This window comes from Lepisma saccharinum, chromosome 20, assembly GCF_977018435.1.
Source record: "Lepisma saccharinum chromosome 20, izLepSacc3.1, whole genome shotgun sequence".
Lineage (NCBI taxonomy): Eukaryota > Metazoa > Arthropoda > Insecta > Zygentoma > Lepismatidae > Lepisma > Lepisma saccharinum.
The window spans coordinates 18847622-18860821 of record NC_139248.1 but is presented as its reverse complement, the minus strand read 5'-3'; the positions used below and the strand labels follow the sequence as shown (position 1 = coordinate 18860821).

At 36.7% G+C, this 13200-nt stretch overlaps 1 protein-coding gene across 1 annotated transcript in view; it reads right to left on the bottom strand.

Annotated features, from left to right (window-relative positions):
- LOC146003372 (pyrokinin-1 receptor-like) overlaps positions 1-13200 on the bottom strand; it is a 75134-nt gene that overhangs the window by 32029 nt on the left and 29905 nt on the right. The window contains exon 2 of the mRNA XM_083141653.1: positions 11327-11544. Coding sequence (XP_082997779.1) covers positions 11327-11544 — 218 coding nt within the window. The remainder of the gene's footprint in view (positions 1-11326; positions 11545-13200) is intronic.

Sequence of the window (13200 nt, the reverse complement as noted above, 5' to 3'; positions counted from 1 at the left end):
TCCATACCGATGTTCCGGACACTTAAACCTTCAGGTATGTGTTCATATCAAGCATTCAACCATAACCATCGTAGTGTCGTAAATACCGGGGAGGCGGTGCACGCCCACTTTGTGACCTCCAGAAATTTATTTTATTATGAAACATAAACTAAACTTATTTTTTCAACGTTCTAGCAAGGTCTTCTTCGCACCAAGTACAAATGTAACAAGGTACAAAACAGGACGATATATATATACACAAACATTACTCCCCTCCAGAGATAAAGATAAAGAGTCCAACCACATTCTAGATGGAAGAAAATATGTTTAGCCTTTTAGATGAAAGTACAGTTGACAAGGGGAAGCCACCTGCTAGAATGTTCCAGAACAACTTTCTAATAGTCTGGAGGGGAGTAATGTTTGTATATGTATATATCGTCCTGTTTTGTACCTCGTTACATTTGTACTTGGTGCAGAGTCTGAAGAAGACCTTGCTAGAAGGTTGAAACGTTACGTTTAGTTTATGTTTTATAATAATATAAATTTCTACCTTGGTCAACATATTGAGTTTTTCATACAGGAAACAAGGCTTAATGGTGTTATAATTAAGTCTAATAGATGACTAATGGAGGAAACGAAGACTAATGTAGCGAAACGTAAGTAACGGAGGGAAGCGTAGACCAACAGAGGAAACTTTGACTAATAGAAGGAACATAGAAAAAAACACAATAAATAAATTGACTTAAGTGAACAAGTAAGAAGTAATATTACAAATAAGTAATAAACAACACGTATAGTAAATGTAAGAAAATGACTGAATAGTATATAGAAAGAAATCAAATGTGAAGTCAAACTGCTTAGTTAACTTCTTCTTCAGCCGGCTCTGTTATCGAGAGAGTTAAGTTATCAACTAACGATCTCGCCACCGAGGTCTCCAGGTCCAAATCTCTACCTGAGCACAGGTGCCCCTTGTTAATACCCCTGTATCAATTTCCATCCAATCATTTTATCACTCTCCTGGGTTCAGTAACGAGATACCGACTACACACATACCATTAGACAGTTTGGGTAACTTTGCAGACCACATCAGTCAACTCAAATCCACGAGAACAAGCTTAAACATGAGGGTAAGACGAAGAAGTGTGTTTAGTCTAGGTGTATTTCGTAGGGAAGTCAAGCAACAGGATTTCAACATCCAGGGGGACTTCAATACCAGCCAGGTTCATTCACTGGCTAATGAACAACGCATTTACCGTCTGCTTTAAACTCAGATTAGCCATCGACGGAGGGACCACACAGCACATGCAATTTTGTTGGCAACATTCATTATTGAAGTAACGTGGAAATTCTATTATTGAAATTAATACGGCTTTAGAAGGCACTATCCGATTACAGCCAGTTATCGAATGGGTGAAGAGATTAAACGAGAAATATTTTCGTATGTCGTAGGGGGTTGGGGGATTGTGGGTTTGATGTTTATATCCACGGCTTAGATGTTGATGAAAATTCACTTTTTTGGGATTGATCAGGATGCCAAACATACGCGTACTGTAAGTTCATTTCCCTCATGTTAGATCCAATAACATTTTTGATATTGTATTTTTTGTTTTCGCCTCTTCCCCACTTATTGGACATTCTCAGTACATTTGAACATTTTAGGCTGCTAATGAGCCTATAATACCGATAAAAATAAAATTTTGTGGACTGATAGACCTGTTAAGTAATACCTCAGCGCAACAAGAATCAACTCTACCTCCTCATCCAGTGGAGGCTACTGGATTCCAAAACTGGGGGGGAGGGGCTAATTCATTGTTTATCTGGATGCATTAGGCAAGACGCTTCATGACTTTTCGAAAAAAAAATGTTTATGAAGTTCAATTTATAACTTTACTTTCATGGTAATGCATAACCAGCTTTCGAAAAATAGAATGAGTTGACTCGTCCATTATTCATAATGTCCTTTCCGCATTTCAGTGTTATCTCCCATGCCAGTCTTCTATCAGTCAATTCTGTTTTCCCTGATTTATTTACAAATTTCATTTCTTTGATTCCACGGGGGTGAAAACGTATTAAAAAAAGTTTTAACTTGTTCTGACTCATTTAAAGATTTAGAGCCAAAACTGAACAGTTTACGTTACTCTTTCGCACATTCCCCCATGTTTTGAACAGCTTCAATGCAACACTCTCTCCTACATACAGTAATTCCTAAAAATCTCACCAGATGGCACATCGGATAATTTTAATCACGAATTGATGTACAATTGTTCGCAAGTGATGAAAAATAAAATTTTCTCTCCTTTAAACAAAAAAAAATTCAAGGGATATTGCAATTCAAGTAACTTTGAATAAATGAACTTATGTTACTTACTGTGCTACTAGTGCACAAATCTTCCACAAACAATTGATAATCATTTCTAATTTTGATGTGCAGGGAAACTAATATAGTTTATATGAGTTCGATCAGTGATCGGTTAGTTCGTATGAACTTTCCAGCCTGATCATTACCAGTGTGTAGTTAGAGATCGGTTAGTTCATTGAACTCCCCAGCCTAATTATTACCTATTTTTGTGGGAGCAGGAAAAGGTTTGTTATCCATTTTGCCTTGACTCATCTCACTCAACAGGTCGTTAGGTGCCGTGGCTTGCCGCGAGTTGATAGCTTCCTGGAGATGAGGCCTTGCTCGAAAAGGTTTATTATCCATATAGTTTATTTTTCCTTCATTTGTTAGATCCAATGTTTTTGCAGACTAAAATCAATATTGATTTAATAGGGCGTAAATAATTGCACGGGCCGCCGTGACATTCTGTCTTTCACAACTTTTTTCATCAGATCGTTCGGCGTCCAGGGCCGACTCCCGCCGCCCCCTAGCTATGGCTCTGAACGTGATAAGACTAAAACGAGCATGTACACTGCGAGCGAAGTGAGCAAGAAAATTTTACGAAAAGGTTTTTATTTGCATAAAATTTTAAATTGGAGGTGGTAATTGCCCCCTACAGTTACCTTTGGCCTTCAATGTTTGCCCCCCTAGAACTAATTTCCGTCCACGGTTGGGGGGCAATGCCCTTTGTGGTTGCGCCACTGCATTAGGCACAATTAAGCAAAATAGGCACTATAAAATGATATTTCATACTAGAAACACCATGTGTTTTACTATAAAGGAGTAAAGAAGGGCATATGAACAAAATCCGCACACTAGTTACTACTGTATCTTATTATTTCACACAATACGATTATCATTTGCCGATGTACATGTATTTGTTACGCTGTCACATAAGGTCAGCATGGGTTTACATATGTTTATTTTTTTTGTTTCCGTCAGTAGATATTGCATACTCTCATATACGGATGTTCATAAAGTCCCGGTACCATTACAAATAAACATAGTTCGGAAACTATATGCAATAGAGCAATGCTGTTGATTGCGAAATGAGCTACGACTCTCCACGTTTATATGCCATACACCTCAATGTGCGCCCCTCTAGTTGCTCTCAGAACATCAAGGCGGTAATCCCCTTCTGCCCATACACGCCCCAGCATATCACCAGTATCTCCGTTATTCTTCTTCGAAGTGTAGCAAGATCTGGAACTGGAGTGAGGTTAACACAATCTTTTACATACCCCCAGAAGAAGAAATCAGAGCGCAGTGGCCAGGGAAGAGGTCCATCACGGCCTATCCACCTGCCAGGGAAATGCCTATCCAGAAGACCTCATACTACATCCCAAATCTCTTGCAGTGTTGTCACTTTGGTCAATCACAACTGCAACAAACCGTCATTTTGCAATCAACAGTATTGTTCTATTGCATGTAGTTTTCAAGCTCTGTTTTCATGTAAAGGTACCGGGACTTTATGAACACCCTGTATATCGTATTTGAGTCTTACATGTTATTTAGAATTGTAATTGCATAAAGTGGTTTCCTTCCATGTGTTTTAGGTTGACAATGCTGCTTATTAGGCTCTGAAATACGGGACGTTGCCAATCATTCCATTACGAGCGTGGTACGCTCGACCGTAGCAGGTTCGAGTGCGGAAAACTCGAAATAGTACGAGCGAGCGAAAGTGGTCCCATGCAGTACTCTACTTTCGACCATAATATTGCAACTTTACAATTTTTCCTCTAGTATCAATACTACCATAGCGTTGGTGGTCACATCTAGTGTTGGGCGATATATCGTCCAGACGATATATCGCGATATTGAAAAAATATCGCCCAGGCAATATCAACTAGACGATATTCCGTCACGACGACATATAGTCACGATTTGGCGATATATATCGTGTCGGCGATCGTCACGATATTTTAGCGATATATCATCACCATATTTGACGATATGTATATCTTGGAGTCTACATATCGCCGATATCACGATAAGGAGAAAAATATCGTATCGTATCGTCTGTGACAATATATCGCGATATCAAATTTCCGATATCGTCCATCCCTAGTCACATCTAACGGAATTTCGCATCTTCTCCTTTATCCATATTTTCGGTTGTCTCCCCTTTGAAATCCTGGGTACAGGCTTGATTCATACGTTTTCACCAGAATTCCAAAAATAAGTTCTCTACCCTTGGAGACGACATCTAAAACGTATAATAAACGTTCAGCGAACTTTGACAGCGGCAGCTTAGAAGAATAACATCCGATTTTCTCTAGGGATAGTCTCTATTCTGTCACTACAGCGGCTAGAATCCTTTGTTTTGTACTGCACTTCAGTAATCATCAATTAAGAAACTTCGAGGGTATCTAATTAGGAACTCCTCTAAGATCTTGTTTTTGTTTCTCGACTAACAAGGGGGACAAGTGTTCGACAAGTAGAGAAGATTACTTTCTCGGTCCTTGTTTTCGACATTGAGTCGAGTCAGCCTTGAAGAAATTCCAGGAAAGAATATAAAGTTCGAGTCCTGATTCCAACGCCACTTTATTTCAAAGATAGTTCCGAAAGATCAATTTCCCTCTGACAACCACGTGCCAAGTCCACGTGAAGCCCAGTAGATCCTCCCCTCAAACCTTCCCCACCAATAGCGTCCGTTTTAGGAACTGATAGTACTTGTCAAGTCCACGTGGAGTAAATGAGATGTTGCCAACTCAATTTCTTAAGCGATTTCGTAATGTGAGGTTCCTGTTATCTTTGCTAGGTTGTTATAGGCTATTGTCCAGACGATGTATCGCGATATTGAAAATATATCGCTCAGGCGATATCAACTAGACGATGTATCGTCACGATATTTTGGCGATATATGTCTCGTTGGTGATATATTGTCACGATATTTATCGACATATATCGTGTCGGTGATATATCGTCACGATATTTTGGCGGCGATATATATATATATTGTCGGTGATATATCGTCATGATATTTAGCGATATATATCGTGTCGGTGATATATCGTCACGATATTGTGGAGTTAAATGTCTTGTCGGTGATATATCGTCATGATATTTAGCTATATATATCGTGTCGGTGATATATCGTCACGATATTTAGCGATATATATCGTGGAGACGATATATATATATATATATCTATATATCGCCGATATCACGATACAGAAAAAATATCGTATCGTCTGTGACGATATTTTCTTGACGATATATCGCGATATCAAATTTCCGATATCGTCCATCCGTAGTGCTGGCTCGAAACCAGATACTCGTCCAGTCGGCAAACCACTGAAGTCTTTTAGTGCAATTAGAAATGACGAATTGCAATAAAGATGTTCTAAATTTAGCATGAAACGAAGCCTAGCTTTCTTGCCTTAGGCGTTTCAACAAAAGTCCTTTTACCTTATCGTCCGCAGAAGACACACAGTTGCAAACCGAATTGACAAATTTATCTCTTCCCACACATTTCAAAATGTCAAATTAACAATTTAAATGTCGTACGGTGACTGTGAAAGTAATTCTTGATAATGTTAGGCCTACTTCTGTTGCAAAAAAGTGAGCTTTGTTACAGGTACAGCTATCTAGTTTTAAAAGTATCTAGTTATTGTTACTGCATAACAAGCAACGTACTTCCAAATACTGCCTGCTGTTATGTCTACAGTTACAAGTGTTCTCAAAACCAATCTCCCTGGCGGAATGGTTAGCGGACGTGGTTCAGGATGTTACGGATTCTAAGTTTGTATCAGGAAAGGCACATAGGTTTCATTCTGTTTGTTGCTCACTTACCAGAGAAGTACTTTCTCATTTTAGTTCTATGGTTTTTATGGACGAAAGTAATACAGAAACATTAGAAATACCCTAAGGAACACCCCCCCCCCCAAGTTCAATTATTGAAAAATAAAAGTTATATAGTCAAACATAATTAGGGACAAATCCCTACAATTCAAAATTAAGTTAACATTTTCTGTTTTTCTGAAAACAGTATTTTTTAATTACTATTAAATCTACAAGCAAAACATTTAGCATAAAGATTCGACCAAGAAAATCAGAATACTGAAGGTCACACTCATGGATTCAAGATGTTCCATGTCAAAACATAAGGAAATGTAAGAGTTAAAATACTTCTAAATGCCTTGTGAAAACATAACAGAGTTACAGTTACTAATTTTAAAAGCTAACTAGTTACAATTTCTTGAAGACAGCAGCACTTAACTGTATATCTTATTTGACTTCCCGCCAAGAAGCCACGTGGAAGACATTGCTCAAGCACTTCCGCCATCTGTTGTTGAGGCGGGAAATTAACCGACATATCTCTTACACAATGTTTGGAAAGTTACTATTTAAAAGTAACCGAGACTTGGTTCAAAAAGTAACTTAGTTACAGTTACTCATTTTTTAGAAGTAACTAATTTATAGTTTCTGCTAGTTAAAAATTAACTGTAGTTACTTGTACAATTACTTTCTGCTTAGGGTTACAAGATCGCTGTAAGATAAATGTATGACACAAAACATTCTCAATAAATAATACATATTTCTATAGAACACGTTCGAAAGTAGTTGAAAAATGACACTTTTAAGTCTTAAAAAGATGAATTGTTAATGAATTTTTAAATGCAAAATTTCAACACTTGCAATCATACTAATCAATGCACCCCTCACTACATGATTTAAGTTGTACTTCTCAGAGGAGACAATTTATATCAAAATTTCAGGTTTAGTCAAACTATATATTTATGTTAGAGTGGACAGTCAAACTCTTTGAAATTATAGGGAGCAATACTAAACATTTTGCAGACTTTATGAAAAAATAATTTCTCTCGTGAGTCTGTTGTGTTGATGGTAATGAAAGTACTCTCTCAACATTTGAATTATGACCTGTAATGACAAACAAATATTTAGCAACTACCATAATTTAGAATTGTTCCAGAAGTTTCAACTTGGGTAGTTTTTAGTTCAATTGCAGGGTGTCTACCAAAATAACACATCCAGAATTCTTGACCTTTTCTAGACTTTTCTAGACCTTTGTTCCGTTTTGTTCATTGATTGCTCCGTTTTCCCGTTTGTTTAATAGCAGGACAAACTTCTTTCTTTTTGGGCAACGACTGAATCAAAATAAATTTCACCATTGAGTTTGGAAGCGCAGTCCATAGACTTGTAACTTGCATGATTTTTTCTGTTACGTATTTTCCTAATTAATATTAGTTGACGTTAAAAATTTATGATAATTTTCAAATTCCTCCCGGACGCCGGACATAAGGCTAAAATGTAGTACATGTCCGGGAAAAACCGGACGTCTGGTAACCATATTTCTGCTGGAGATTTTGTTGCACGCAAATTACACACAATCAGTGATCATTAATTGTAATAAAATAAATATGCGAACACTTTCATGTATTGTATTTATATTTATGGCACGTAATATGAGTCTTCACATACAGTAAAACCTCGTTAATCCGGACTAATGGGGGGATAAGTTGACCGGTTTAACGAAAGTCCGGATTAACTTAAATAACCTAAAAGAACAGTAGAAAGTGCATTAAAACTTCGTTTATAGCAACAAAACACGTTTATTATGGTGTATTTAAAGGACAGAATACAATACAGTACAATGTCTGTGGGAAACAGAATTTCGTCAGTGGTTGACTGCCTTTTCTTTGGGAAGTTCTCTTGTTGACTTCTAGCCACATTGCCTGTCCGGATTAAGCAAAGTTCGGCTTATCGGGGTCCGAATTAACGAGGTTTTACTGTATTTATATAATTACAAAAACAAAAAAAAAGAAACAAGAAAGTTCATTCACTTTTAAAATAACAATTTGTTATTCATTCCAAGCTCATCAGGATCCAATCCTTCGATAATGACATCTTCCTTGTTCGACTACCAAGATACAAATGAATGCAGAAATGGACTGAAAACAATAATTAGCATTCAACGAAGCCTAGTTTCCTTGGCTTAAGCTATTCCGTGAAAATTATTTCACCTTAGTATCCAGAGAAGACACATGATTGGAAACAGAGTTAACCAATTTAGATTTTTCCCCATTTTACAAATTTCCAAGTTAACAATTTAAGTGTTGTAAGATAACGGTAAAAGTAAATGTTGATAACGTTACTTCTATTGCAAGAAAGGAACTCTGTTACTTTACTATAACAGGTTGACTGCCATGAGTATCAAAACAGATACTCACTTGCTTTGCCAATTTTGCCACAAGTATCAAAGGTGATACTCACACGTTGATGTTTATTTGCCACTGACAATCATTTCTGATACTCAGTTTTCGGTGTTTATTCACGTTAAACAGTTCTACAAATTTCAAGCTTTTTAACGATTGCTGTAGCGTTGCAGTATTACAATTCTACACTAAGATATATATAAATTGATATTACATTATTTTCTCATTAGTTTAACATTAAGGAGCAGAATTTTCAACACAAAAATACATTTCTATCATTGCTCTCAGAAGCGTAATTGCTTGGCACCACTTTTGTGTTCTCTTTACTGTGGAAAGCACAGATTCACTTCGTTGGTAGTTTCTTGGGGGTTCCTTTCTGTGTAGGATTACTGTAAATGAAGTGCTGAAAAATGGAAGACAAAGAAGCAGAAATACGTAAGCAAATGTTAGAAGAAGAAAGTGTCATTCAAGGATTTTCCAGTGACACACAAAGTGACGACGTAATAGAGTGTGGTGATGATTCCGATTTGGACCCACCATATGTAGCTACAAGTTGAAGCGAAGACAGTAGTGATAATAGCGCCAATAGTCCTTGCACTACAGGAGCAGTGTTGCAACCTCCAGTAAACATTTATAACTCTGATACTGAATCAGATGATAATGGTAACCCTAGTCACGGCGATATTTTGACTTGTCATCCAAAAGACCAGGTTAGAAACTGCACGGTTTCTTTACAATCCCTACAATGAATCTGTTGGGGTTAGTCCAGATCTCTTTGAAATTCTCATTGATGGAACTCCAGCAGATTTCTATGGTTTATTTTTGGACAATGATCTGATTGTTTTGCTAGTTGTTGAAACTAACAAATATGCAAGGCAAAAAATTTCAAGTTCTAACAATTTGCCAAGACATTCTTGCTTGACTAAATGGATCGACACAGATCGAGAAGAAATGAGAAACTTTTTAGGTTTAGTTATGTGGATGGGACTTGTGCAGATGCCTAGTATCGCTTCATATTGGAAACAATTCACTTCTGTTTGATAACAATGTACCAAAAATAATGTCAAGAAATAGATTTGAGGCTTTTTACAAATGTTTCATTGTGCAGATAATGCAACAGCACAGCCTGGGAGCAGATTGTACAAAATTGAAGGGCTCATACAAACACTGGTACAAAAGTTTACTCAATGTGTTATACCTGAAGAATTTATGTGCATTGATGGGTCTATAGTGCCTTTCTTAGGTCGTATTGTGTTCCGCCAGTATATCAAAAACAAGAGGCACAGGTATGGTATCAAAATTTTCAAATTATGTTGTGCAGATTCTTATACTATTGCATACAAAATTTATGCGGGAAAAGAAGCCAAACCTGGAATGGCTGTATCATGTAAAGTTGTACTTGAGCTAGCCGAACCATATCTACATTTAGGTAGAACTCTGTATGCAGACAATTGATACCCTTCAATTGCACTGGCACATGAACTTTTACAAAAAAATACTCATTTGGTGGGAACTATGCGTTCCAATCGGAAGTATGTGCCAAGAGCAGTGACAACTAAAAGATTACAAAAAGGTGAGGTTATTGCTCTGAGAAGTTCAACGAAGGTAACTGTTCTCAAATGGAAAGACAGAAGAGACGTCCTGCTGATTACTACAAAGCACGGGGATGAAGTACACTAAGTGCAGCAAAGACGAGGACCAGTTTTGAAGCCAACTGCTGTAGCTGATTACAATAAAGGCAAAGCTTTGATTGACCTGGCCGATGAAATGAATTCATATTCAAGTGCATTACGAAGAAGCCTTAAATGGTATAGAGTAGCCTTTGATATAATAATGGGAACAAGTGTAACCAACTCACTTTCTTTGTTCAAGAGGGTGACTGGAAGAAAGATGGAAATAACTTTCTTCAAACAATGTATTGTGATGGAACTTATCAAGAAACACACAATTGTGCCATCTCCATCCCAGACGCAACAGAAGCAGCACAATCTTATTTCCTTAGCACCAAAACGCAGTAAATGCAATAATTGCTACAAGAAGTTGGTTGCTGCTTCTGGAAGGAAAGAAGCTCAGAAAAAGTGCAAGCAAGTGAGCAAAAAATGTAATATTTGCAACATTTTTCTTCGTGCAGAGTGCTTCTTTGAGTTACATAAAGTGAAACAAAAGTAATATTTTTATGCTAACTGAAGACAAAATTTTTTTGTTGGTTTACATAACAATTATCTGTTGGGAATTCTTTGTAATTTCAACCAGCACTTGGAACCGAGTATCATTATAATTACATAAGCAAAAAAATCTAATTTTTGTTACAGATTCTTGAAAAAAGTGATTGTTTATTTGTGAAATCGCATTTTTTATGTAAAAATCATTCTCCTGAAATATCTAAAATGTACTAAATGTGTAAACAGTTTTCATCAGACCCAATTTTTGTGAGTATCAATTTTGATACTCATGGCAATACAGTAAAAATTTTATCTCGGTTGCCATTAATATCAATATTGATACTCGCCAATTATTACGGAATTATAATTAGTAATAAAGTAACATTATATTTTATTTGTTGCTAAGATTATTTTCAACAAAACGAAACAAAAAAAAACATCGTGGCAAGGGTGAGTCAACACCTGATTTCATTGTGGCAGTCAACAGTTAGAATTCCTGAAAGAAGTAACTGTTCTATGCAAATGAGTTACAAGTAACTAGTTACTTCCCAACACTGTTCTTATCCTATAGTAAAGTAATTATAAGTAAGTCGTTACTTCCAAAGTAAAACACACATGAGATCACTCACCTTAAAAGCTTCCCTGAACTTATGGGACATTATATGATACACCAGCGGGTTGACCGTGGTTGATAAATAGTACAGGATGCCCGATAAATAGGTGATGATGTCATACACGCTGAGCATTTCCTTAGAAGGGGTCGTCGAACCTCTGGATCCGTGGATGGCCAATAGGCGTTGAGCGTGGAACGGGGCCCAACAAATGAAGAACGCCGCCACAACAACAACTGCAAAAAGGTTATATTTTCAACACAGTTATCACTAGAATATGTATGTAATTACATATTCTATTCATTTCTAGATATATATATAACTTGAGCAGGAAAATGTCAACGAATTATAAAACTGACATGATTTTACATAATTTTTATGTTACATATTTTTACATATTTGCCAGCATATTACATATTTTATATATTTGCTAATTTACTTTATATAAAACAACATATTTCGGTAGTTTTTCCTATCTTGATAGTTGACGAAATTGGTTTCCTTTCATTCGATTGTTCTCTGTAGATGCTTCTTTTTACAATTTGTTTCGAAAATTACAAAGAGCGCTCTTACATATTTACATATTATACAATAATTTGCGATGGGAAAAGTAATTAATAGTTGACAAAATTGGTTTCTTAAACATGTACACGTTGATGTGCTTTTTTGAGTTCATGAATTTGATACAAATTTTAATTTCAACAACTTACGTCCTTAAAATTACGTTGAATATGTTCAAATAAATAAAATATCTAGCAGAATTCTTGAAATTGCTAGGACACTTGATTGCTATTAATGTTACATATCCTTTTCTTAATACATATTTAGGTACATATTTTATCAATTATTGTCACATATTTTTGTACATATTTTGTACTTACATAAAAATACGGGGTATTGTTATCACCGTACAGTTGATTTTCAACAGTATGTGTGAACTAGATAACCAGTGGTGCTTTGTGACTAAGTGGTTCACATCTTCGAGGGAGGTGCACCACTTTATCAGAACGCACCATTCGTACTGTCTGGATGCAACCCTAGCACTGGCAGGGTGACACACTGGCTCCATCTAGTTCGCTGCACTTTTTGACACTAGGTGGAGTGCAGGTGTATCCCGATGTCTGTCTGGTGCAAGGTAATGTTCAACCAAGTAGACTGATAGCGGTGTTCAAGTTCAAAAGATTCAACAAATGCTTGTCTGCTGCTTTAAACGTTCATTTGATAAGTTAGCACGTAGCACGTGGCGATACACCACACTGTGTACAAAGCTCCGGAACGCAGTGCCAACGGTGCAGCCACCAAATGCACTTGACACCAAATCAACGATGTAGACGACAAGCAGCTGCAGGACTCGCAGTCTGTCATAGTGATTGAAAAATCTGTGATTTTGATTTTTCTGTGTGTTGTGAAAGTTTATGGGAGAAACAATCCAGTCGATTTTTTTTTTTGGAAATGTTAAGGATGATAAAGTACATATTATGCCCTGAAGCGGGAGGCACATAGTGGTTCGGATCCCACTTTTAACTGTAGGTCCAGTCCCGATTAGACTTACTGTGCATAAAGTGGACTTAAAACACCAACTCAATCAATCAATCAATTATGCTCTGAAGGATTGTGCAAATTTGATCTTGAACAAAAATTAATTAGTGATTTTCTTCAAGCGTGTTGCATGAAGAGTTTGATGCACAACATTATATTTGTACAAAAAACCAACATGACAACGACCATATCGTGGGGGTTTATTTGCAGATTTTCTGATCAATCAAGAGAACTATACGTGATAATACGAGAGTTCATTGGACACACTTAATAAAAAAATACGCTTCAGGTGTTGACAGGTTTGACAGTTATACTTTTATGGACTCAATGTAAAAGTTAAAGTAGGGTATTTA